Raw genomic sequence first — 27,791 nt, 5'->3', positions numbered from 1 at the left:
ATGGTATATTAGAATCCTGCCGGTTTGTGTAAATTCAGACCAATGATAGTCAAGCGGATGGGATTCGATGGGCACAGGTTCAATGTTTTCGCTGGCAAGAACGTTAGTTCCTGCTCTTTGCTGGCCGTTTCCTGTAATCGTACAGTGTTGTGAGACGGAGAAAGCCATGTGTGTCGATGGAAAGGTACATTTAGCACCCCTAAATTATAACTGAGAGTCGGGGCAGTGGATAGTATGGTTATTAGGGGATCTTTTTTCTGATGAACAGACGTAGTCCAACCCAAATAGCATTGCGGCCTTACCCGTGTCTGATCGTAGACAGACTATGGTTATTGTGGCACGTTGCCTTTGGTTTGGTCCGGTTTGTTGATGAGATTGAAATAGTGGATGGTAACGTTATGCAGTAAATTATGGAGATGCTGCTACCTATTGACAGATCTATTATATAGTACCGTTTTTATATACCATTTGAAATAGATTTATCCCAAAACAGCCTCATCCAATTCAAATAGCAATTTAATGCTAACGTTATATCTGTACTGAAGCGGGTTTGCGGAGAGCAACACGGTCAGAAAGAAACCATGTTATCCTAGACGGATGTTTTTCGCCCACTTGCCATTTAAACTATTACTTTCCATACAAACACTGTACTTAAAATAGTCTATGATCACAATGAAGGCATGTTTGATTGAAGGAAAAACAGAAACTACTAGTTAGTGTTTGTTGTTGTTATAGCTAACTAGCATCGATGGATCAACTTATGATTCCGGGAAACGGTAAACAATACGGGAATGACGATATAGATAGCTTTTCAGAACCCCTACTTGAAGCTGAATGCATCGATTGTTTTCGTATTATTGAAACAAAGTCTTTATGTTATACTATTTTCACCAAAATCATAAAAATAGGTCAGCAACAGGGCCCCGGTGCGCTAGTTAGCTTACTAACTACCGTACGAACTAGCTTACGTTACTAACTAACTAGATACCACATGACAACTCAGACAATTTCATCCCACAAAGAGCAGCGAGTGTCATGGCACACTTTGCCTGCTACTTTCAGTAAGTATATTGGAATAGTGATTTTCCCTGGTTAAGCTAACCCCTTATTCTCTCTCTTTAGGAAAGAGACATCAGCGAATGATCTCTCAGATGGGGATCATTGCACACAGAGAGAAGTAGGCACTGAAAACAAGGAAGAGGAAAGGGGTGAGGAAGAGGTGGAAAAAATTGTGCGATTCTCCTCTTCCCTGAACCTCTTTCTCTGGTATCTAGCTTAAACATAGATTTTTTTCCCCCACCACCCCAATATTTGTCATTAGAGGATACACTGACAAAGCCCAAGTAAATTGTCTGCACAGGACTGAAACCTCAGAATCCATTTTAGTAAGCGATTGACGTTTTGATAGAAATGTGTTTTGGTTATCTAATCACAGAAGGATATTTATGATCTTTTTGTTTTTCCAATAGTTTTTTTTAGGACATACCAGTCAGATCTACGGTTCCCTATCTTTCTGACTGAGAGCAAGGCTGTTTTGTTCTCTATATCTTCTGTGGACTGGGAAAAATGGCAGATCCCATCATGGACCTCTTTGATGACACGCCACTGTTTAACCTGGATGCCCTGCCAGACGATGCCTTCACAGACCCTGTGGAGGAGGCTCTGAAACTGGCTCTGGGGCAGGTGGACCCCCCCTCCGAACCAACCCCAGACCTCTCCTCCCCAGCGCMCAGCATACCAGTGGCAGCTCCAACCATCCCAGACCCAGTACCTGTGCAGCAGCTGGCCCCAGTCCCGGTTGCCCTCCCTCAGACTGTTTCAATAGCTACAACAGTACCTCAGACAACACTCTCTGTAGCCAGTAACACCAGTGGGGCTGCCACAGTCCTGCTGGGCTCGTCTCTGACTGTCAATAGCTCTACTGGCACCACGCAACACATCACCACACAACAATTCACCACACAGCAGCTTACACAGATCGCACAGCAGCTTACTCCTCAGCAGCTAGCTGCCATCACCCAGCAGGCCGGAGGCCAGGGAGGTGCCAAGATCGTCATCCTGAAAGGACCCGGGGGGCAAGCACAGGTGCTGCAGACTGTTGCTGGGACAGGCTCCCAAGCGGGGAAGGTCACCTTTGCCAGGGTACTGTCTGGAACCCAACTCAGGCCTGGCATGCAGATACTGTCTGGAGGAACGGTCCTGAACCAAGCGTCTCCTGSGCAGGGACAGGTAAAGGTGGGAACTGGGGTACAGAGACTGGTTCAGTCGCCCAACGGACCCCTGAAGCAGGTACAGTTGATCTCCATTCCTCAGGGCCAGTCCCAAAGCCAGACTCAGACTGTCCAGGTGCAGATACCGCAAGCCCAGCTTGCCCAGGCTCAAGTGCAGCTCCAGACCCAAGGACAGGCAACGCAAATCCAGCTACAGCCCCAGACACAGGTGCAGCTGCAGTCTGCCATGCAGACACAGGTCACCGCTGCTGCTACAGGCACCACTACAGTCCGACCACAAGGGGTCACCCTTACTACAGTACCACAACAGGTAAGATTGCCCTCTGAGCTCAATTTGGCCTAACCATCAGGATTGTCAAATACTATGTTTTCAGTAGTCAGTAACCTCCATTAACCAGGGCTCTTCACCTCAGGTCTCAAGATTGTACATTTCTAACTAAATTAGCATCTTTTAATTGATAATTTCTCTCTCCTCTCAGGGTGAAGCCAAGAGGATCACCCTGGTGCTGCAGCAGCCTCAGGGGGGTGCGGCCCAGGGGGGTGCTGTGACAGTCGGTGGGTCGGGTCAGCTGCAGCAGGGCCAGCAGCAGAGGCTGGTGTTGGGTAATCTCCCAGGGAAGCTGGTCCTCCAGGGGGGTCAGCTAGCTGCTCTCACCCAGGCAAGGGCAGGGCAGATGGGGGCACAGCCTAAAGTGCTCACCATCCAGCTGCAAGTGCAGCAGCAACCCAACCAACAGGGGGGACCCAAGGTAAGGAGGAGGAGGAGGAGTGGCTTGAATTAGTCGTTAGGAAATTCTCCACTCTGTTAACTAATCAGAAATACTGACCTGTTCTATGAAGACTTTGATCTGTAACTAGAACGGTCTCTGTCCTGCAGTTTCAGCTGGTGTCCGGAGGGCAAGGAAGTAGCCCACAGGTTGTTCAGATCTCCCAGGGCCAAGGTGGACAGAGACTAGCCGTGCCGCTCAAACTGCTGCTGCAACCACAGGTACACACAAACATATACACATACATATATATACATACATACATACCAGTCAAAAGTTTGGACACACCTGCTCATTCCAAGGTTTTTCTTAATTTTTTACTATTTTCTACAATTTTCATTGTAGAATAGTATTGAAGACATCAAAACTATGAAATAACACATGGAATCATGTAGTAACCAAAAAAGTGTTAAACAAATCTAAATATATTTGAGTTTCTTCAAAGTAGCCACCCTTTGCCTTGACAGATTTGCTTACTCTTGGCATTCTCTCAACCAGCTTCACTTGGAATGCTTTTCCAACAGTCTTGAAGGAGTTCCAACATATACTGAGCAGTTGTTGGTTGCTTTTCCTTCACTCTGTGGTCCAACTCATCCCAAACCATCTCAATTGGGTTGAGGTTGGGTGATTGTGGAGGCCAGGTCATCTGATGCCACACTCCATCACTCTCCTTCTTGGTCAAATAGCCTTTAGACAGCCTGGAGGTGTGTGTTGGGTCATTGTCCTGTTGAAAAACAAATGATAGTCCCTCTAAGCGCAAACCAGATGGGATGGAGTATCGCTGCAGAATGCTGTGGTAGCCATGCTGGTTAAGTGTGGCTTGAATTCTAAATAAATACATCTAAATAAATCACAGACAGTGTCACCAGCAAAGCACCATCACACCACCACCTCCCTGCTTCTCGGTGACCTACTCTGCGTTTCACAAAGACACAGCGGTTGGAAGCAAAAATCTCAAATTTGGACTCATCAGACCAAAGGGCAGATTTCCACCTCTTTAATGTCCATTGCTTGTGTTTCTTGGCCCAAGCATGTCTCTTCTTATTGGTGTCCTTTAGTAGTTGCTTCTTCAGCAATTCGACCATGAAGGCCTGATTCACACAGTCTCCTCTGAACAGTTGATGTTGAGATGTCTGTTACTTGAACTCTGTGAAGCATTTATTTGGGCTTCAATTTCTGAGACTGGTAACTCTAATGAACGTATCCTCTTCAGCAGAGGTAACTCTGGGTCTTCCTTTCCTGTTGCAGTCCTCGTGAGAGACAGTTTCATCATAGCGCTTGATGGTTTTTGCGACTACTTGAAGAAACGGATTGACTGACCTTCGTGTCTTAAAGTAATGATGGAGTGTTGTTACTCTTTGCTTATTTTAGCTGTTCTTGCCATAATATGGACTTGGTTTTTTAGCAAATAGTGCTATCTTCTGTTTACCATCCCTACCTTGTCACAACACAACTGATTGGCTCAAACGCAAAGGAAAGAAATTCCACAAATTAACTTTTAACGCGGCACACCTGTTAATTGAAATGCATTCCAGGTGAAGCTGGTTGAGAGTGCCAAGCATGTGCAAAGCTGTCATCAAGGCAAAGGCTGGCTACTTTGAAGAATCTCAAATATAAAATATATTTTGATTTGTTTAACACTTTTTTAGTTACTACATGATTCCATGTGTTATTTCATGGTTTTGATGTCTTCAATGTTATTCTACAATGTAGAAAATGGTACAAATAAAGAAAAATCCTTGAGTGAGTAGGTGTATCCAAATTTGAGTGGTACTGTGTATACACACACGTCTACATGATAGATGTATCGAGTTGCAAATCTCACTTGTCAAACCTTACACGTGTAGGTTATTTTGCCTCTTAACAACTTAACCCGTGTGTGTATCTATCTATATATATCTCCACAGACAAATGCCACCTCGACGGCAGGCAGAGCTGTCTCCGTAGTGAAGGTCATCAACACCTCAGCTGCCGGCTCCGCCCCTTCCACCACCACTATGTCGTCACCAGGGATACGGCTAGCCAAGGCCCAGGAGCCTGTACGTCGTTTGGAGACCCTGTGCAAACAGGAGAAGGCCAACCGTATTGTGGCTGAGGCCATTGCCAGGGCCAAGGCCCGGGGAGAGAGGAACATTCCACGAGTCCTCAACCAGGATGAACTGCCTGCCGGACAAAAGGCTGCTGACCAAGGGGCCGCTGCAACAACCACTGGCACACCTGGAGCCAAGAAGAAGGGAGGAGGGAGTAAGAAGAAGAGCCCAGCGGCGGCAGCAGGGAAGGGCGGGGCTGGTGCAGAAAAGAAAGGCAAAGCCAAGGCAGCAGGTGGGGCTGCTGGTGGGACACTTGGAGGGGCGGCTGGAACCGGCTGCAGCAAGAGCAAAAGCAAGGCAAAGATCAAGTAAGTTGCAATGTTCTCATTGTCTTTTTTGGGGGGTGTTGTATGTATTTCTCCAACTAATTCTCGTTCTCATCCTCCCCTGTCTCTCGCTCCAGTACAATCACTCTAGTGGGGGGTAAGAAGAGGAAGAGGAATGCCTCCTCAGACCACTCTGATGGGGAGTTGAGCCCCGCCTCTCCCTCTAAGGCCCTGGATGAGGACATGCTTGCGGTGAGTCACATCCCTCCTACTGACATACACTTACACACAACGCCCCCCCCCCCCTACGTATAATACGTACAGTACTGCACTGGATGTTTGTCAAGACTTCCTGACCGATGTCTGACTTTTGTTCATGTCATCTCCCTCTTCCACCAGAAGAGGCGTTCTAACCGTCAGGTGAAGAGGAAGAAATACACTGAGGATCTGGACATCAAAATCACTGACGACGAGGACGAACCGGAGGAGGACGTGGACGTAACCACCACGACGGCGGCGGTGGCGTCCATTACCGGAGGAGGAACGGGGCAGCTGATGGGAGAGCAGCTCAAACAGGAGCTGCAGTTGGACGGGGACAGCCTTTCCAGCATGCAGTTCTTTGTGGTGAGTGGGAGATTTTGATCAGGTTTGAGCTGTTCTGTTGAGTGAGTGTTGGTTATCTTATCACCTGCACATGACAGCTGTATAACACATGTATATGTATCACAGGAAAACCCCAACGAGGAAGATGCAGCAATTGTTGACAAAGTTTTGTCCGTGAGGTTAACTAAAAAGGAGGTGAGTGTGCTTACTGTGCTTTTTTTCTGTTAATTGTTAGTATTTGGGGATTTTGCTAATTTAAGAAGTTACAAATCATTATGTATCATGTTTGTTCCTCTCTTCATATTTTAAAGGTGTCTCCAGGACATTACATCAATGCTGAGGAATTTTTTGTCAAATATAAGAACTAGTAAGTCTCACTCTTTCCTGAGGATGTCTATTGACTAAAATGTCGGTGTGAGATTCACAAAATTGTTTGTGGAGCATCCAAGATCAACAGTGCATGGGGAGTGTCTTCCTTTATATCCATGGCTGACCCCTGATCCCCCCGTTCTCTCTCTCAGCTCCTACATGCACTGTGAGTGGGCCACTCTGGAGCAGCTGGAGAGAGACAAGAGGATCCATCAGAAGCTCAAGAGATTCAAGGCCAAACATGCACAGATGAGACTCCTCTTACAGGAGGTAAGGGAATAATATGCCGTCTTTCACAGAAACATTTTGGTAACCCTCCGATTGTGAAGTAGATGGGTATGTGTATAGAGGTGTATCATATCATAGGGATCATAGTCGCTGTGTTTTTTGTGCGTCTTATCCTCTCTGTGTTCCTGTCCTTAGGAAGAGGAGCCCTTCAACCCAGATTATGTGGAGGTGGACCGGATCCTGGATGAGTCCAACAGTGTGGACAATGGAGAGGTGAGAGAAGTCAATGACTGAATCTGATCTCTAAAGGACAAGTCTTAATCTGTTCTTGTAAACCATGAATTAAAACCATGAATTGATCTCATTGTGAAAATTCTGAGTTAGGATTATTTGTCTCTAAGTGTGTATTGTATCTCCCAGCCGGTGGTGTATTACCTGGTGAAGTGGTGCTCTCTGCCCTATGAAGATGCTACCTGGGAGCTAAGAGAGGATGTGGACGAGGGCAAGGTGGAGGAGTTCAGGAAGATCCAAGACCGCCAACCTCAACTCAAGAGAACGGTGCGTGTGGGTGTTCACTGGTTGTGTGTTCACCACATTCCATGTGAGTGTTGCCACTGCTTTAGTCCAATATGTCATCATTCCACAGTCTAAACCATTCACTCCTCATTAGCCCCGGCCCCAAGCAGCTGCATGGAAGAAGCTGGAGGAATTCAGAGAGTACAAGAGTGGGAACGTACTCCGAGAATACCAGCTAGAAGGAGTCAACTGGCTGCTCTTCAACTGGTACAACAGGTACTAATGTTTCTTTTATTGAAATCATTTCATATCCCATTCTATCCATATTAACACATCCTCTCGCCCTACAGGCAGAACTGTATCCTGGCAGATGAGATGGGTCTAGGGAAGACCATCCAGTCCATCTCTCTGCTGTCCGAGGTGTTTGGTGCCGGGGTCCAGGGCCCCTTCCTGGTCATCGCTCCTCTCTCTACCATCACCAACTGGGAGAGGGAGTTTGCCACCTGGACTGACATGAACGCCATCGTCTACCACGGCAGCCTGGCCAGCAGGCAGATGATCCAGCAGTACGAGATGTACTGCAAGGATGACAAGGTGTGTGTGTCGCATTCTGTTTGTGTAACCTTAGAACAGAAGAATGGATTACAGTGGTTGCAGTGCTAGTGTTGTTGTGCAGTAGGAACTGTCGGAAGACAATGATTCTCTCGTGTACCAAGAATCAAATTATCTGAACATCGACATCTAGTTCCTCTAACTAGAGTGTTGGATTACAGGATCATCTGATCCCAGGGGCGTATAAGTTTGATGCCCTGATCACCACGTTTGAGATGATTCTGTCCGACTGCCCTGAGCTAAGGGAGATCTCCTGGCGCTGTGTGATCATTGACGAGGCTCACCGCCTCAAGAACCGCAACTGCAAGCTGCTGGACAGTCTCAAGATGCTGGACTTGGTGAGTAATCAGGGGATAGATAGTCTAAGGGACAGGGTGACAAATGTATTACTTGTGATGTGACAACGTTTTGGTCTTATGTTTACAAAGAGGCATAATAACACCCTCTCTACCTCTTTTTCTCTCTGTTCATCTCCTTGTCTTCCTCCTCCACTCTCTATTCCACTCCTCTGTCCTCCCTGGTTCTTAGGAGCATAAGGTGCTTCTAACTGGTACCCCCCTCCAGAACACAGTGGAGGAACTCTTCAGTCTGCTGCACTTCCTGGAGCCAGCTCAGTTTTCATCAGAGTCTGAATTCCTTCGTGACTTTGGAGACCTCAAAACAGAGGAGCAGGTCCAGAAGCTCCAGGCCATTCTGAAGCCTATGATGCTGCGCAGACTCAAAGAGGACGTAGAGAAGAACTTGGCGCCAAAACAGGAGACCATCATTGAGGTAAGATTTGACACTCAAAATTAATAATATTGCACCATATAACCAAGGTGACCTTGTATATGAGTAGCAGAATTATGTTTTTCTTAATGGACCATAACCATCAAGCTAATACAACCTTATTTACACAGGTGGAGCTGACAGATGTGCAGAAGAAATACTACCGGGCCATCCTAGAGAGGAACTTCAGTTTCCTCAGCATGGGAGCCACCAGCAACAGCAACGTTCCCAATCTGCTCAACACCATGATGGAGCTACGCAAGTGCTGCAACCACCCCTACCTTATTACCGGTACCTTACACCACAACAACACTTCAATACCCTTCCTCCTCCAAAAACAATACCCTTCCTCCTCCAAAAACAATAACCCCAACAGCGTCTCCTCTTAATGCAGCTAGCCTGCAATCACTTGATGCTTACCACAGCATCTGTTGACCTAACATCACTCCAACTGTTCATCTGTATACGCCAATGTCTTCATACCTTTCCCAGGATGCAATGGGATAGTAACCCCCCTTCTGTCTGTTCTGTCCAGGGGCAGAGGAGAAGATTGTGGCTGAGCTGAGGGATGTTTACGACCCCGTGGCCCCAGACTTTCACCTGCAGGCGCTGGTGAGATCCGCAGGCAAGCTGGTCCTGCTGGACAAACTGCTGCCTCGCCTGAAGGCCGGGGGACACAAGGTGCTCATCTTCTCCCAGATGGTGCGCTGCCTGGACATCCTGGAGGACTACCTCATCAACAAGAGGTATGCGTACAGCCCAACACATCACTGGGGCCAAACTTCCTGCCATCCAGGACCTATATACTAGGTGTGTCAGAGGAAGGCCCAAAAAATTGTCTAAGACTCCAGTTACCGAAGTCAGACTGTTCAGTAAGCATTTCATGATAAGGTTGTATTCGGCGCATGTGACAAATAAAATGTGATTTATGACGGTCTAGATAGACTGCCTGCCTCATCAGCGGGTATGGGCATGTTGAAAAACAATAGATTTTGTTAGTAAGTTTTGTTTTACTACATTATCAGTCTGTGGTAGTAGACTAGGATGTGGGTGATTTAAAAGTAGACAGACTGGATGTGAAGAGTAATCTAGATGAGTAAGAAGTTGTCTTTATCAACGTTCTGCCCAGATACCTGTACGAGCGTATTGATGGCAGAGTGAGAGGGAACCTGCGTCAGGCAGCCATTGACCGCTTCAGCAAACCAGACTCGGACCGTTTCGTCTTCCTGTTGTGTACCCGGGCTGGAGGTCTGGGCATCAACCTGACTGCTGCTGACACCTGCGTCATCTTTGACTCCGACTGGAACCCTCAAAACGACCTGCAGGTAATGTCTGATCTCCCGCTTTTGTGTCTGGTTCCTTCCAATGTTTCGTCCTAGTACCCTTACCACACTGTACAAATGGCATCCTATTGATGTACTAATCCTGCCTTCTCCCAACAGGCTCAGGCGCGGTGTCACCGTATCGGCCAGTCGAAGGCGGTGAAGGTCTACCGTCTGATCACCAGGAACTCTTATGAGAGGGAGATGCTGGACAAGGCCAGCCTCAAACTAGGTCTGGACCGGGCTGTACTGCAGAGCATGAGCGGTAATAAGGAGAGCAACGTCAATGGAGTAAGGAGGTCCAAGCTGTTGTTTACTTAATATGGAGTTTTTTTTAGTCTGCTGTTTGTTTAGATGCTAACTGGTTAATGTCCGTCCTGTTCCACTCGTTTCGTAGCAAATCCAGCAGTTCTCCAAGAAGGAGATTGAGGACCTCCTGAGGAAGGGTGCGTACGCTGCCATTATGGACGAGGAGGACGAGGGCTCCAAGTTCTGTGAGGAGGACATTGACCAGATCCTCCAGAGGAGAGCCACCACCATCACCATCGAGAGCGAGGGCAAGGGCTCCACCTTCTCCAAGGCCAGCTTCGTGGCTACCGAGAACAGGACCGACATTGCCCTGGATGACCCCGAGTTCTGGCAGAAGTGGGCCAAGAGGGCAGACATAGACTTTGATTCCATGAATAGGAAGGTAATGCTGATGTCTCAGGCGTGTGTGTGTTTACTCTGTGCTTGTTTTTTGTGAGAAAAGCTAATTTTCCTTATGTTTTCTCACACCCTCCCTGTAGAACACCCTGGTGATTGACACGCCCAGGGTGAGGAAGCAGACCCGTCAGTTTGCCACCCTGAGGGGCGAGGGTGGGGAGATATCTGACCCCGATAGCGACGATGAGTACCCGCCCGCCAATTCCCGGCAGTCCCGGTCCGCTAGGCGCTCCGAGCGCCACACCGGAAACGGCTACGGCCGCACCGACTGCTTCCGTGTGGAGAAACATCTGCTTGTTTACGGGTAGGTGTATTTGGCTAGGGCCTGGAGTTGTTTTTATTTTCTAGACAGGTGTAGTTATAATACATATGATAGTAAAGTTGTTAACGGAGTTTCTAATAAAGTAAGCTCCACGCTATTGTGTTGAGCCTCCTTTCTCACTCTGCGACCTGTGTTTGTCCAGGTGGGGGCGCTGGAGGGACATCCTGTCTCATGCACGCTGTAAGCGGCGCCTCGGGGAGCGAGACGTGGAGACCATCTGCAGGGTCATCCTGGTCTTCTGCCTGCTGCATTACCGTGGAGACGAGAACATTAAGAGCTTCATCTGGGAGCTCATCACCCCGCCGGAGAACGGCCGGGAACCCCACACACTCCTCAACCACTCTGGTACGGACTGAACCCCACACACTCCTCAACACGTGAGAACCTCATGGAGGGTTGGGGGTGTCCAGTCCGGTCGCGAGTGGTTTACCGCGACTGAACTCTGGCTCAGTTACATCAGACATTCCGGTACTAGAAGGTTGGCGCTTGAGGAGCTTGTGTGGCCGGGGTTTCAGCACACGTCCGTATACCAGAGTTCTGGGTGAGATGTACGCGAGTGTGTGAGGTTCACAGACTCCGTACTTCCACGGTTATATCAGATGCCAGTGGTATGGAGCGTACGTTCTGCTAGTAGCGGTCTTAGGCCACTCTGTACGGACTGAACCCCATCATCACTCCTTCTTCACGCATCTCTGGTGACGGACTGATATCCTCTTCTCAGGCTCTCGCGCCGACATTGGCCACTCTGGGTACGTTCGTTGAGGGCCAACCCACCAGAGTCTCCTCTTTAACTATGCGTCTGGGCGTTACGGTGAGCTGTAACCCCGGAGCTACACTTCTCACCACCAGTGCTGGCGGTATCGTCGCACGAGCCGGCGAAGCACTATCTGGCCACAACGCAACGTCTGCGTACCGGATGCACAGGCCCACACACTCCTTTCGACCACATACTGGCTACTTAAGGTAACCTGAGGGTCGATGACCGGGACTGTAAACCCTGCCACGCAGCACACTCCTGCAGAAAACGACTCCTACTGGTGATTACAGCGACTTGAAGCACACACTCAGCGCCTCTCCACGTTCGCTCGAGGCGTCCGCTTACACGCACCGTCGTGCAGTGGTACGGACGTAGACAACCGCCAGCATTGCTCACTCTCCTCCACCACGCTCCTCAGCTGTAGGGACATAAGAACACGCACGAGGTACGCTCCAGTGAGTCAGAGCCACGGATACTGAGTGCGGGAGACTGTCACACACCACATACGCGTACGCGCCTACGCAACCACTCTGGTACGGACTGAACCCCACACACTCCTCAACCACTCTGGTACGGACTGAACCCACACCACTCCTCAACCACTCGGTACGGACTGAACCCCACACACTCCTCAACCACTCTGGTACGGACTGAACCCCACACACTCCTCAACCACTCTGGTACGGACTGAACCCCACACACTCCTCAACCACTCTGGTGCGGACTGAACCCATTGTCTAAATATTTCTTGCCGTTTTGGATAACTTTGTGTTAATGTATTTTCTCTCACTTTAGCGTTGCCTTCCAGGGTCCTGCGTATATGTTTCAATGTGTTTCTCTGTCTAGGTTTGTCCATCCCTGTTCCTCGGGGCAGGAAGGGGAAGAGGGTGAAGGCTCAGAGCTCCTTTGATGTTCAGAAGGTGGAGTGGATCCGCAAGTACAACCCCGACTCCCTGCTTCTGGACGACAGCTACCGCAAACATCTCAAGCACCAGTGCAACAAGTCAGTGTGTATTCAGCCTCAACCTCTAGAGAGTCCTGAAGTGTTTGTGCTCAGTGTCAGAGCATTAACCCTTTCCTCGTCGTCAGGGTGTTGCTGAGAGTACGTATGCTCTACTACCTGAGACAGGAAGTCATTGGAGAACATGCTGATTCTGTGCTGAGAGGAGCTGATGCCAGGTCTCAACCTATTAAAAATCCTTGTTATCTGCTATACACATGCGCACACACATACGTCTACACACACACGCACACACTCACACAGGTGTATACTGAATCCATCTGTCTGTGTCCTCGTAGGGATATTGACATCTGGATGCCTGAGATGGAGCAGCTTGAGGTGCCATCAGGTTGGTGGGATACAGAGGCAGACCGCTCCCTCCTCGTCGGAGTTTTCAAACATGGTGAATGTGAAAAAGTATTTAGGAGTTTGTTTACTTGTCAAGAATATCTTGTTTATCAGTAGGAACGTGGTGTTTAGTGAGTGTGTTTTGTAGTAACTCCAGTGTGTTTCTCCAGGGTATGAGATGTACACCACTATGCGTGCCGACGACTGTCTCTGTTTCCTGGAGAGAGCTGGTCGCCCTGACGACCAGGCCATTGATGCTGAGCAGCACTCTGCAGACGCAGAGCTGGGAGACGGGTGAGCTACACTGGCTAATCTTATTAGCACCTCACCAAACAACCCGCTAACTATATATTACAGAATTATTTAGAGCTGGCCTCACCACCATTAACTTGAAAAAAAAATTCCCCCAGAGGAGACGATGACAAGTATTCTGAAGACCCGGAGTTCAAGCCTGCGTTAAGGCACACCAAAGACCTATACGAGGAGGTGTGAATCAGTGCTTATTATTCTCATTGATTGATTTTTGTTGCAGAATATTGTTGACATTAATGATAATCCCTCTCCCCCAGGCCGACTCCTTGAACATGGATGATGATATCTGTGTCGAGGACAAGGCAGGGCCTGTTAAAACCAAGGGGCCGCCCTCTGGCCAGTCCGGAGCCTGTGAGTGGCCGACCAGCTCATCACTTACCGCGCGGCTCCGGCGTCTGATCACGGCATACCAGCGCAGCTACAGGAGAGAGCAGCTGAAGGTGGAGGCAGCAGAGAAGGGCGACCGCAGGCGCAGGAGGTGTGAGCAGGCCAGTAAACTGAAGGAGATTGCACGCCAGGAACGCCAACAGAGGTACCAACTACTACCCTCAACTATTAACTCTGCAAGCATATGTGTCCTGAAACTGAGGTACAGTTGTTGATATGTTTGTTTAATGTGTCTGTATGGTGTAAGGGACAGTTCAAAATTTACTGGGTTGGGGGTCCAGAATAGCGGAAGGTTTCATAGCCGAATGTTACCTGCTTGCATGCTCCTCCCCTATCAATACTTCCTTTATGTACTACACTTCTCAGCATGCTTACTATACAGTCAACTCTATTCTGCCCTCTATCCAATGTGACAATAGTGGTAGGTGGATTGTTTGTCCAAATCTGCAATAGGTTAACTAGCAATCATATCAAACATAAAACCAATTTTCAATATAAATCCACAAGAACTTAGAGGACAAGCTGATGGGCAGTAGAGAGGCCATTGTGCATGAAAGAACAGTCAAGATGTGACATGCAGCTCAAAGGTGTCCTATTGATCTTGTTAAGGCTATACAAATGCAATATACTGTAACGGATTTTGTAGATTCTTAAAGTTGATTTGGACATTACATTTATGGGACATTGCAACTCAATAGATGCTTGTAGTCAGCCTGAAGTAAACATTTCTAAAGGTAAGATGGCTATAGCTTATTTGCTCTATAAAATCAGCAATGCGTGCTTATAGTCATTTTCAATGATTTTCCCCAAAAACCTTCCCAATTAAATGTTGACTGCAAAGTAGCAGTAGCATATCATGAGGATTTATATCAATCGGGTGCACATTTGTTTTGCATACTCTGCCATGTGCAGTACAGAAACACTGATAGACTAACACAAATGTACTGTGACTACAACTTGGCTGGGACATGCTTTCAATGGTGCTATCAACCGTCACAATCCTCGCTATATGAGCCATGATACAGTTCCTACGAAGTGGGTTAACTATATTGGCACGATGCAGGGTGTTTGGCTTTTACGCCAGTGACCTGGGTTCACTTCCTTGTCCTGCCGTTTACTACTTTTTTATTTAAAACATTTTTTTCCTTTATGTAACTAGGCAGGTCAGTTAAGATAATTCTTATTTTCAATGACGGCCTAGGAACAGTGGGTTTAACTGCCTTGTTCAGGGGCAGAACGACAGATTTGTACCTTGTCAGATCGGAGATTCGAACTTGCAACCTTTCGATTACTAGTCCAACGGTCTAACCACTAGGCTACCAGGTCTTCTACAAAGGGTGTTTAGTATTATTGTTTAGTATTATGATAAGTATTATCACGTGCGTTTTGCCTCCTTTCCGATCCAAACAGATATTGATCGACCCTAACGCTTCAGTATAACCCAAATATTTCATTTAACTTTTAAAATGTAGTATCTTTTTGTATGTGGTATAAACACAACCAGTCACAATGTTATAATCTGATTAGGCTACTTCAAAAGTCTCTTGTAGGCTAAGTGCGCACATTCATCCACTCTAATATAATTCCAGCATCCAAACTGCGCAACGGCCATTCGATGAATGGAAAGAGACATCGAAGAGTGTCAAGCCGATACTGAGTGGGAGGGATGTATTTTCTGTTTGTCGAGATTGACATACTCCATTTGATTGAGGTGTTGAAAATGCAAACAGTCTATAATCGGTATGCAGTGATGTCACTTATTGGTTGTGTGGGGTGCATTGGCACAACCTGTTGGTGGAAAATGTGTTGCATATATTTAATATAATTATAAATATAGCGTCAATGTTAAGTCAAGGAGGGTGAGATTATAKATTTTTTTACAGTACAAAGGGAGGGTCATGTGAATTTCGAACTATCCCTAACCGTACATTCTGGTATACGATTGGGAGTGAGTTTTTAGTGTTTTACTACTTTAACCATCAGTCTTTTGTCTCCTTGCTAGGTGGACCCGTAGAGAGGAGTGTGACTTCTACCGTGTGGTGTCCACGTTTGGTGTGGAGCGGATAAAGAAAGAGGCAGATGCCCCAGAGGGGGAAGAGGCTGAACTGGAATGGGCTCGCTTCCGGACATTTGCCCGTCTAGAAAAGAAGACTGACGAGAGTCTGAGCCGTTACTTCCGCTGCTTCATGGCTATGTGCCGGAGGGTGTGCAACCTGCGGCCCGCCCGCGGAGAAGGTCAGAACTACATCAAATGTTATTACAGTCAAGGTGTTGATAAAGTGTGTAGTCACATAAAGGTAGACTCAGCAAAATGACGTTGCCACGAGCCGCACCGCATATATTGAGATTAGCGAGATGCAAGACTTCGCTCTCACAGTCACAAACAGTATCTGCGCATGTGCACAGGTTCACTTCATTCTGTACAGCATGCTAGCCACGGGACCCAAACAGCGGAGAAGTTGAGCCTTGCGCTTCAACGCTCTTAGTTATTGTGGAAATTCAGCCACTGTGCTGTTTACTTTCTGCGTCAATGTCATATCATTGAGTCTACCTTTTAAATCAGTCAAATACACCGAACGAAAATATAAACGTAACATGTAAAGTGTTGGTTTCATGAGCTGAAATAGAAGATCCCAGAAATTTTCCAATACACACAAAAAGCTTCTTTCTCTGAAATGTTGTGCACAAATGTGTTTACATTCCTGTTAGTGAGCATTTTTATTTTGCCAAGATAATCCATCCACCTGACAGGTGTGGCATGTCAAGAAGCTGATTAAACAGAGTGAACATTACACAGATGCACCTTGTGCTGGGGACAATATAAGGCCACTCTAAAATGTGGAGATTTGTCAAACACAATGCCACAGATGTCTCAAGTTTTGAGGGAGCGTGCAATTGGCAGCCACCTGGACAGCTGATGAAACTGGGTTTGCACAACCGAAGAATTTCTGCACAAACTGTCAAACTGTCTCAGGGAAGCTCATCTGCGTGCCAGGGTCTTAACCTGACTGCAGTTCGCTGTCGTAACCGAATTCAGTGGGCAAATGCTCACCTTCTATGGCCACTGTCACGCTGGAGAAGTGTGCTCTTCGCAGATGAATCCCGGTTTCAACTGTCGCGGGCAGATGGCAGACAGCGTGTATGGCGTCGTGTGGGCAAGTGGTATGCTGACGTCAACGTTGGGATTATAGTATGGGCAGGCAGGCAGGCATAAGCTACTGACAACAAACACTTTTTATTGATGGCAATTTGAATGCAGAGATACCGTGACGAGGTCCGGAGACACCTTGTCTTGTCATTCATCCGCCTCCACCTCATGTTTCAGCATGATAATGCACGGCCCCATGTCGCAAGGGTCTACACAATTCCTGGAAGCTGAACATTTTCTAGTTCTTCCATGGCCTGAATACTCACCAGACATGTCACCCGTTGTTATTTTTTTAATGCTGCTCTTTAATTACTTGTTACTTTTATCTATTTTTCTTATCCATATATTTTTTTAAACTGCACTGTCAGTTAGGGGCTTGTAAGTAAGCATTTCACTGTAAGGTTGTATTCGTTGTTGTATTCGGCATGTGACTAATACAATTTTATTTGATTGAGCATGTTTGGAATGCTCTGTATTGACGTGTATGACAGCCTGTTCAAGGTGCCTGTAATAACGCCACGACGGCAGTCAAATTTCACGTGACTGTTTAGTTAGGGTAATTGGGCTTCTCCAAGCTATGATGCTGCTGATGGTCATTAGTAGCCTACCAAACTTGCTAACTGCCTGGTACTCCGCACTCTATTGTCTCTCTAATCACTCTGACATCAATGCAAATGTAATCGAAAATCTAATCAAAAACTTCATGAGAGCTAATGTTGCGTAACATTTTCTATAGGCTATGCAATTGCTTGAGAAAACAGTGATGTACTCTATTAAAAGGATCCCATCACCTTTTTAGAGGCTAGGCCTACTATATTTATTTTTCAACTTTTCTAATATTAAGCACATTGCTTCTCTTTACAATATGAGTATAGRCTACCTGGCTGGCATAAAAATTTACCGCGGGAAAAGCGTCCTCCATTCGCAATTTAAGTGCATAGATGCAGTGGCGTGCCTGGGGCCTGGGCCTTCAGTGAGGTACTACACAGTCCCACCCGAATTAATCCACCTCTTATTACCATCATTATGATGCCATGGCTCTAGACACTATACATTTAGACAGAAACGCAGTATAACCAGGCGTTGCGTCACCTTGAAATTGACATTTTTGGGTAAACAGTGTTTACCCAAAAACATGACACAATCAATGAGTCTTTTCAATATTTCCCTTCACCTTTTCATTGTGCAGCTCCGTTGCCCTGCGCGCTTGTTCGTTGAGCTGTAGATCCACTCCGGTGTCCCCAAAAGTTTTCAAAAGCACCATTGCTTGTAAGTGCCCAGCCGTACTTTGGTGTCTCGTTGCTGCCTTGGTTAGACAACTCAAGTTTGCAAAGCCAGTGTGGCTCCAAACACCAAATCGATCACTTGCAAATAATAGGCATTCCCAGCAGTACAGTTTGCAGTGCTTCTCGGAGCCTGTGAGCCATTGATAGCGCTCGTAGTTGGAACCCCTTTCCCGCCTGTGACAGGCTTTGTAGCGTCGGCGTCCGGCGACCTCTCCTTACAATGTCTAACTTTTCTTGAAAAGTTCGTCTTGAGAATGGCGTTATAATTATATCCTCGACCAAATCGATATCTTCTCCTCCTTCCGCCATTGTGGGTTGAAAAAACAGCTTAGTAGTACGCGAATTAATTCGTTTATCAAATTCAGTTTCCTAGATCTGCATAGACCTGCCCATAGGACCTGCCTCTCAATATTGGTAATCCAATCAAAAGACGTGCACGCACTACGCCTGCTAGCTGGCTCCTGTGTAACACTGGAGCCAGCCAGCAGGCGTACAATAGCCAACTCTAAAGCTGATTGGTTGACACTAAATTTTCATTTCCATTCACTATAAGCTACAAGCGCCCGCACTGTTGATTCTGAAGGCCTGAGGGCAGATTTTAGACCCCTGGCAACACGTGATGGCTGAATATGATTGGATAAAAGATCTAACATAAAGACCAGCCCTCCAAATCTCAACCTGGGGCTGGAAGCAGTGCAACCAAGAGGAAAGCTATGAAATGAAGAGTATAACTCTTACTCTGGGGAATAATTTAATACATATTTATGGGAAAATATATWTTTTTTAAAATATTATATTCTGATGATGTTTAGGCCAGCAGAGAAGGCCTTGCTGGCCCTGACGGCCCACCACTGCATAGATGACATTTTATATAAACGTTTTCCCCTGCCCCTGTTTCGAGACGGGTGCATGATAATGATCCATTCTAAATCAAAACAAATTTCACACTTATATGATTTAGTACATGTAAAGACCAGATTAAATCAAGAATAGTCTGATGGGTAATAACATTAGCCTATCACTTGTGAATGATGACCAGCTTGTGTGCAGTAAGGCAAGAAACAGCGCATGCCATTTTTAAAAACGTTTTCAAATTGTAGTCGCAAACCTCATGTAGCCTAGCCCAAATGCCTATGTGTTTTTAAGGTTTGTATCATAACTGAAGTGTCCAAATAACTTCTTAAAATTAAGCACATTTAATCCGCTTTAAAACGAGTGTAGAGCCTAACTGGCATACATACGCAGCGTGTGAGTTTCAACTTTGAGGGAGAATTTTCACCATAAAAAGGCACCTTTTTTATAATAAAAGCATTAATGCATAATCGCATTTCCAGTCACTTTTGAGAATAGTGTTTTCCAGCTAATTGATTGCATTTTGGAATTTTCGCGCTTATAGCCTACTGCCGTGTGCGCATTGCTGAGCTTATGTGAAGAAATAGCCTAATAGTTTATCAAAAATGTTCAACTAAACGTTCTGATCTGTTGCGTCAACCTAATAGAGTATAAAAGTTTTTTTGATGCTAATGGTTGTATTAATTTGGGATCTATCGCATCCCATAACTGTCCGACTATGTTTGGAATATATATTTCTCGCACAGGATAGAGTAGGTCAACTATTGTACTATTTATTTATTTATTTTATTTGACCTTTTATTTAACCAGGTAGGCCAGTTGAGAACAAGTTCTCATTTACAACTGCGACCTGGCCAAGATAAAACAAAGCAGTGTGACAAAACAACAACACAGTTACACAAACAAACGTACAGTAAATAACACAATAGAAAAATCGATGTACAGTCGTGGCCAAAAGTTGAGAATGACACCAATATTAATTTACACAAAGTTTGCTGCTTCAGTGTCCTTACATATTTTTGTCAGATGTTACTATGGAATACTGAAGTATGATTACAAGCATTTCATAAGTGTCAAAGGCTTTTATTGACAATTACATGAAGTTGATGCAAAGAGTCGATATTTGCAGTGTTGACCCTTCTTTTTCAAGACCTCTGCAATCTGCCCTGGCATGCTGTCAATTACACATCCTGACTGATGGCAGCCCATTCTTGCATAATCAATGCTTGGAGTTTGTCAGAATTTGTGGGTTTTGTTTGTCCACCCGCCTCTTGAGGATTGACCACAAATTCTCAATGGGATTAAGGTCTGGGGAGTTTCCTGGCCATGGACCCACAGGACTGATGGTAGCGCTCACCTTGTCTTCTCCGGACAAGCTTTTTTCCGGATGCCCCAAACAATCGGAAAGGGGATTTATCAGTGAAAATTACTTTACCCCAGTCCTCAGCAGTCCAATCCCTGTACCTTTTGCAGAATATCAGTCTGTCCCTGATGTTTTTCCTGGAGAGAAGTGGCTTCTTTGCTGCCCTTCTTGACACCAGGCCATCCTCCAAAAGTCTTCACCTCACTGTGCGTGCAGATGCACTCACACCTGCCTGCTGCCATTCCTGAGCAAGCTCTGTACTGGTGGTGCCCTGATCCCGCAGCTGAATCAACTTTAGGAGATGGTCCTGGCGCTTGCTGGACTTTCTTGGGCGCCCTGAAGCCGCCTTCACAACATTTGAACCGCTCTCCTTGAAGTTCTTGATGATCCGATAAATAGTTGATTTAGGTGCAATCTTACTGGCAGCAATATCCTTGCCTGTGAAGCCCTTTTTGTGCAAAGCAATGATGATGGCACGTGTTTCCTTGCAGGTAACCATGGTTGACAGAGGAAGAACAATGATTCCAAGCACCACCCTCCTTTTGAAGCTTCCAGTCTGTTATTCAAACTCAATCAGCATGACAGAGTGATCTCCGGCCTTGTCCTCGTCAACACTCACACCTGTGTTAACGAGAGAATCACTGACATGATGTCAGCTGATCCTTTTGTGGCAAGGCAGAAATGCAGTGGAAATGTTTTGGGGGGATTCAGTTCATTTGCATGACAAAGAGGGACTTTGCAATTAGTAGCAATTCATCTGATCACTCTTCATAACATTCTGGAGTATATGCAAATTGCCATCATACAAACTGAGGCAGCAGACTTTGTGACATAAATATACATTTTCATTCTCAACTTTTGGCCATGACTGTACAGTGTGTGTGCAAATGTAGAAGAGTAGGGAGGTAAGGCAATAAATAGGCCATGGAGGCGAAATAATTACAATTTAGCATTAACACTGGAATGACAGATGTGCAGATGATAATGATGTGCAAGTAGAGAATAGAGATACTGGGGTGCAAAAGAGCAAGAGGATAAGTAACAAAATGGGGATGAGGTAGTTGGGTATGCTATTTACAGATTGGCTGTGTACAGGTACAGTGATCGGTAAGCTGCTCTGACAGCTGATGCTTAGTTAGAGAAGGAGATCGAAGCCTCCAGCTTCGGTGATTTTTGCAATTCGTTCCAGTCAATGGCAGTAGAGAACTGTAAGGAAAGGCTGCCAAAGGAAGTGTTGGCTTTGGGGGTGACCAGTGAAATATACCTGCTGGTGCGTGTGCTACTGGTGGGTGTTGCTACTGGTGACCAGTGAGCTGAGAAGGTGGGGCTCATAGACTTAGATGACCTGGAGCCAGTGGGTTTGGCGACGAATATGTAGTGAGGGCCAGCCAACGAGAGCATACAGGTCGCAGTGGTGGGTAGTATATGGGGCTTTGGTGACAAAACGGATGGCACTGTGATAGACTACATCCAATTTGCTGAGTAGAGTGTTGGAGGTTATTTTGTAAATGACATCGCCGAAGTCGAGGATCGGTAGGCTAGTCAGTTTTACGAGGGTATGTTGGCATCGAAATAGGAAGCCGATTTCTAGATTTCATTTTGGATTGGAGATGCTTAATGTGAGTCTGGAAGGAGAGTTTACAATCTACCAGACACCTAGGTATTTGTAGTTGTCCACATATTCTAAGTCAGAACCGTCCAGAGTAGTGACGCTAGATGGGCAGGAGGGTGCAGGCAGCAATCGGTTGAAGAGCATGCACTTAGTGTTTATTGCATTTAAAAGCAGTTGGAGGCCTCGGAAGGAGTGTTGTATGGCATTGAAGCTCGTGTGGAGGTTTTTTAGCACAGTGTCCAAAGAAAGGCTGGATGTATACAGAATGGTGTTGTCTGCGTAGAGGTGGATCAGAGAATCACCAGCAGCAAGAGCGACATCATTGGTATGATTGGTATAGGCATGGATTTTTTTTAAGGGGCATTACATCCACACAAAGGTTGATGCCACCGGGAAATTCAAGGCATTGTCAAATTGTGAATTAGAGACTGAAGTGTGCTGAGGAAAAACCAAAGCAGAGCTCATGCCTTTTCATACGACTTTTTTCAAATCATCGTTAGTTGCTTCATGCAGCCTTCGAATGTAATAGAAATCTAAACATATAGCCCAACGTTTGTATCACAACTAAAGTTGCATAAATAACTCTAAATTAAGCATATAGGAGGACCTGTTTCTTTGTTAACCGTTCAACACGCAATAGCTGCATATGCGCACTCCTTCAAATCGTTTGGAGAAAATATCCTTTTATTTTATTATGCTATGTTCAATTGTATTCTTCATATTATAAAATAATGCCACGGAATTCTATGCAAATCTTGTCTGCTAAATGAACGAGTGTAGTCTACAGCCATATGGCATAGCCAGATCGGAGCATAACATTAGAACAACTGAGTATTCTGTTCTTCAACATTCCACAGGCTACAATCAACAGCCTGATCAACTCTGTGTGAAGGAGATGTTGCGCTGCATGAAGCAAATGGTGGTCATACTAGATACTGACTGGTTTTCTGATCCATGCACTTCTTTTTTCTTTTCTTTTTCTGTGACCCAACAGATGCATATCTGTATTCCTAGTCATGTGAAATCCATAGATTAGGGCCTAATGAATTGATTTCAATTGACTAATTTCCTTGTATGAAATTATTGCATGTTGCGTTTTCATATATTTTTGTTCAGTGTATATTAATAAAGCATGGTGTTTAATATTTTGGTAGATCTGAAGAGAGACAGGTCCCTAACCCCTCTCTCCGTCCCCAGACCCTTCAGAGCTGGGCCAGTCTCTGGCCCCAATCACTGAGGAGCGGGCCTCTCGCACCCTGTACCGCATCAGCCTGCTGCGCCGTCTCCGTGAGCACGTCCTGCCTCACCCTTCCCTGGAGGAGCTCCTCCTGCTGGCCCCGCCCAGCTCCGAGCTGCCTGCCTGGTGGAGCACTCCAGCCCATGACCGGGAGCTCATGCTGGGTTCCACCCTCCACGGCGTCAGCCGCACTGAGCTCTCGGTCTTCCTCGACCCGCAGTTCTCATTCAGCCAGGCCCGCCACGACTACCTCGAGAACCAGCAGAACCAGCCCGCCCCCGCCACTCCCCTCCTCCAACCACAGGCAGAGGAGGGCTCAGTCGTCAAAGACGAGGAGGGTCTGGACAAGGAGTCCCGCATCCTTGGAGCCTCTGAGGCTCTCGGCCACTCAAATACCCAGATCACACCCCTCTCCCGTCCCGATGGGAAGGGCCGAGCCCGGCCCGGCTTGGGATGGAAGAAGAGCAGGGGGAGAGAGCCGAGAAGTGGAGGAAGTAAAGGAGAAAGAAGTGTAGGAGGGATTTCCGATTCCGATTCGGACTCTGATTCTGGCTCGTCTACCTCCTCCCAGCGATCAGGCAGCTCTGACGACAGTGGTGACAGTGACACAGAGAGGGAAAGAGGTGAGTGGGGACTGAGTGATATCGAAGTGTGAGGATTGAGATAAGACAACACATTGATGGGGTTGAACAAACATTTATGTTTTTTTTWAATTCTGTTTTCAGCTGCTTTGAAGATGGAGGAAGATGGTGAGAACAGCTTGCTCTCAATGACTCTATCTCAAGATGGCGCGCCACCAGAGTCCCTTACCGACCCCTTCAGGGTTGATTGGCCCAAGGTATGTAGGTGGGGGACATTTACAGTCTGCAACTATAGAGTATGGATGGATCCAGATATGTGGATGATGTTCTGGTTGCTTGCACATTAGTACTTCAAATACAGTATTAACAGGAAGTTGAATATGAACTGTACAGTAGAAGGGATTGTTGTGTTGGTGGAGTGATTGGCTGGTTTCTCCCTCAGGACCGTGTGTTGATAAACCGTCTGGACAGCCTCTGTACCCTGGTGCTGTCTGGGCAGTGGCCAACAGGGCGGCGCTATGCCTCTGACGCCCAGCTCAACCCAGGCTCTGACGACCTAGGGGCAGGGGATGAGCTCAGCTTTGCACGGCTCATGCGGAAAGGCAACAACACGCCCGGTGGAGAAGGAGCAGACGGACAGGAATCTGAGTTCACCGTCAAACTCCTGAAGGTGAGATGAGAGGAACACAGAAAAGTTTAATCAATTCTGGTGCTGGGGACCCACAGAGTAGTCAGTATTTTGTTCTAGCCTAGTAATAACACCTGATTCAGCTTTTTAAGCCATTGAAGTACATTGGGATAAAGCTTCTTTAACTGAGGTACAGATGGAATGACTAAATTGTCTGTCTTTCTCCATCCCCCTTTTTTTTACTGTCCTACTCTCTTAGGAGGAGGGGCTGAAGCTGACCTTCTCTAAGCATGCCTTGATGTCCAATGGGTCAGGGGGAGAGGGGAGCGGACGCAGGAAGCGTAGGGACCAAGAAGTACACATATATACAATACTAGTGCACATTCTCATAGTCAGAGTTTAAGACTGCTCATAATACACAGATGTGCAGACAAAGAAACAAACTCGCAAAAACTGACTAAACAAACTCTGAAATCTACGTACTCAAACATTCATGTAATGTTTGCATTTATCATGCCTCATTCATAATCTTCCACCTAGTTGTCAGATCCAGACGGAGCAGTCCCGGTGGTCGATGCCATGACGGGCACAGTGCTGAGTGGGGAGCGAGCCCCTCGCCGCAGAGACCTGCCCAACTGGCTGAAAGAGAACCCAGACTATGAGGTGGAGGGAGACATGTTGGAGGTAGATTTACCTGGAAGATTATGTCCATGTCTCTCTGCGCCTATGTCTCAATTGAGGCTCTGGGCAGAAGTACTGCACTTTGTGAGAAATACAGTATCATTTGAGATTTTCAGTGACTGTCTCCTGTGTCCCGCCCCCCCTCAGCTCCTTGTGAACCGGAAGAAGAGGAGGAGGAAGAAGAGGACTGAGAAGACCGCAGCACTGTCGGGCAGTGAGACGGTTAAGGTCATTGATATGAGGACAGGAAAGAAGGTGAGAAATGGCAAAGGATGAATTACATGGGTGCATTGGGATCCTCGGTCAAATATTTATTTATTTGTGGATGTTGATTGCTTAAGGGTGGATTTTCTTTCCTTTTTATTCAGGTTGGGGCTGCGTATGGACCTATGCTGCAGGATCTGAGGGAGTTTCTGGAGGAGAACCCTGACTGTGCAGTGGCACCAGAATGGGCTGAGATGGTCCAGAGCTCTGTGAGTACCCTTAACCTATTTACAGCACACGTTAGGGCTGGGCAATATGGCCAAAATCTCCTATCCTGATATAGGTAATTTCAAATCCTGATAACGATACATATCACGATATAGCACATTTTCTGTAAATTCAATTAATAAATAGTTTATATAAAATGACCACATGTAAAGGCCTATTTCTTATTACATTTTGAATTATACTCAACAAATAAAAGGCACTTACTCATATTTGATTATTTCTCCTTTTATTTAGAACCTTTGTGCAAATGTTCAATTAAGCATGTAACAAAATATTAATGTATAAAATCTAAAGGTAAATAGAAAACATTTCAACTATATATATATTTATATTTTTGGGGGCTTGCCTGTTAGCATGTTATTTTGGCATTAATACGTGTCTTATCAATTTGCATTTGGTACCTTGGGTCGAGTGTTACCACCAACTCACGAAACCCCCGTTTCTTGACCGTGTATATTGGGGCCATGTCTTTGCAGATGTAAGTTGTAACGGCAGCTGTTATCTTCGTGATTCTTTGCCATATGGTGTGCCGCAGGCAAAACCCGCTTGCAACGTTTGAGTTGGGGGTTTGTTTTGAGCACTCGACTACTTTTTGGAGTCTCATCCGTAGACTCTCTTTGTACTGTTTCACATGATTCTTGCGTAGGTGGTAAAAGATGTTAGTGGTTTGAGCCTGTTGTTGGGACCGGCCTGCCACATATTTTGCAGAGGACGGTTTTCTGGTCCGTGTCAGACTTCATACCCAAACCACGTCCATACAACCGAAGTAGCCCCTCTTTTAGGTACGAGCTCTGTGTCTCCGTGCTCTGTGTCACGTTCACTCTCCTCCATGTTTGTGTTGCGAATTTCCTTCCACACGTGAACACAGTGTTGTCCAATTGACAAAAAATATTGCCGTAAAGAGTGTGATTTGCGACACAACGAAATAAACGATAGAGCATAATATTAAACGATAGAAAAACATCTATCGTCACACGATATATATCGTCATATCGCCCAGCCCTAGCACACGTCATTAAGTTCAGTGAATCAGTTCTGCTTCACATTGTAAAATATTTCCAAAAACTGATCCTGGTTCACTCCATTTTGTCCTTCCAGGGCTTTCTGCCAGACAGCCTCTTCCACCGGCTCCTCTCTGCACGCTCTGTCATCCCCAAGAGAGTCCGCCGCCGCCGCCACCACCACCACCACCATGCTCCTCAGCCTGCCCCGCTGGAGGACCCAGTCCTGGGCGGAGGTGAAGAGACCCTGGTCTCAGACGGGGCCTACATGATGGAGGACGAAGACTTGGAGAATTCCCCTTTCCTGACTCAAGCTTTTGATGTTAAGATGGAAGGCGGTGACAGCTTGTCACAAGGGGGATACGAGAGTTCTGACAGGGAGGCCCTTTTGGACAACGTCATCATGGCTCAGAAGGACTCAGACTCTTCCTCCAGCTCAGAGGATTGACCAAGACCATTTTGTCTGATATAGTCCCAGAAAAATCATGTTATTTTCCCTTTCATGTTATTGCTCACTGTTTATTTTTATCATGATATATATTGAATTTTGGATGAATTTGTTTTTTGTTTTTTGTTCTTTTTACTCACTTGGTTTATGTAGATTTTTGGAAAGGACCAGGTTTGCACCCAACTCTTTCCATTCCCTTCATTCATGATATTCCCCCTCCCTCCATGACCATCCCCTTGGCACCCTATCTACCCACACAGTGAGTCCACGCCCAACTCTGTTTCTCAACCCACTGCTCTTCTTCTCCCTCAAACCCATTCCCAGTCTCAGCTTTAAGGGGAGCCCTGCTGTGAAGGCATTTGATCGAAGAACCTCCTAGCTAGTCCTCCAGTATAACTGGACGAGAGGACATGCGTACTGAGCAGACCAGAACTTTGCTCCCATGATGCCTGAGTCTGATGTCAGGCCATTTCTGCTCCCTGTTGAGTCAGTGAACTTGAAGGGGTCCAATTTGTGATGTACATTTTTCTGGTAGGGTAAAGGTGGGGGGGGTACCGGTATATAAGTTACTGATCCAGTGCTAGGAAGATGGGTGTATTGTACAATGTAGAACTGGTCAGTTGTGTGCTATGGTGCAAAGATGACCACGATGAGTTAATATTCTTGTTTTATGACCTGAATGTATCTGATATGAATAACAATCTACAGTGAAAGCAGCCAAGTCCTCTTGTCCTTGTGTATTTGTGTGAAATAGCTGAACACATGCTGTCAAGAAAAAGTAGTTTTTGTCAGGCATTTTCCCTGTTAATTTACAATCCTGAGTTTTAAAAAGGATTAAATTAAGATGTTTTTTGATGTA

General features: G+C 46.3%; 1 protein-coding gene across 7 annotated transcripts; it reads left to right on the top strand.

Annotated features, from left to right (window-relative positions):
- The first annotated feature begins 63 nt into the window (after window positions 1-63).
- On the top strand, window positions 64-27,791 carry LOC111956612 (chromodomain-helicase-DNA-binding protein 8). 7 transcript variants are annotated; one of them, XM_023977113.2, is made up of 39 exons: window positions 64-184; window positions 1,123-1,208; window positions 1,480-2,541; window positions 2,711-2,980; window positions 3,109-3,219; window positions 4,906-5,396; window positions 5,492-5,606; window positions 5,757-5,978; window positions 6,084-6,152; window positions 6,269-6,324; window positions 6,479-6,596; window positions 6,750-6,827; window positions 6,975-7,112; window positions 7,225-7,346; window positions 7,421-7,664; window positions 7,844-8,020; window positions 8,211-8,453; window positions 8,582-8,741; window positions 8,986-9,196; window positions 9,580-9,775; window positions 9,893-10,063; window positions 10,170-10,463; window positions 10,561-10,781; window positions 10,942-11,144; window positions 12,403-12,559; window positions 12,646-12,735; window positions 12,856-12,959; window positions 13,075-13,198; window positions 13,315-13,390; window positions 13,474-13,805; window positions 15,606-15,838; window positions 23,062-23,724; window positions 23,827-23,939; window positions 24,125-24,352; window positions 24,570-24,665; window positions 24,851-24,994; window positions 25,139-25,246; window positions 25,360-25,464; window positions 26,582-27,791. In XM_023977113.2, exons 3-39 carry the CDS (start codon window positions 1,567-1,569, stop codon window positions 26,930-26,932), a joined length of 7,809 nt encoding a protein of 2,602 aa, XP_023832881.1. In that variant the 5' UTR covers window positions 64-184; window positions 1,123-1,208; window positions 1,480-1,566; the 3' UTR covers window positions 26,933-27,791. The 7 variants fall into 7 exon arrangements, with proteins under 7 accessions (XP_023832881.1, XP_023832882.1, XP_023832875.1 ...); XM_023977114.2 differs by having other exon boundaries at window positions 5,754-5,978; window positions 13,474-13,748; XM_023977107.2 differs by having other exon boundaries at window positions 5,754-5,978.

Source organism: Salvelinus sp. IW2-2015, linkage group LG32 (genome assembly GCF_002910315.2).
Source record: "Salvelinus sp. IW2-2015 linkage group LG32, ASM291031v2, whole genome shotgun sequence".
In the NCBI taxonomy this organism is placed as follows: domain Eukaryota; kingdom Metazoa; phylum Chordata; class Actinopteri; order Salmoniformes; family Salmonidae; genus Salvelinus; species Salvelinus sp. IW2-2015.
The sequence above is the reverse complement of the archived record's forward strand: the minus strand, read 5'-3'. Positions and strand labels throughout refer to the sequence as shown.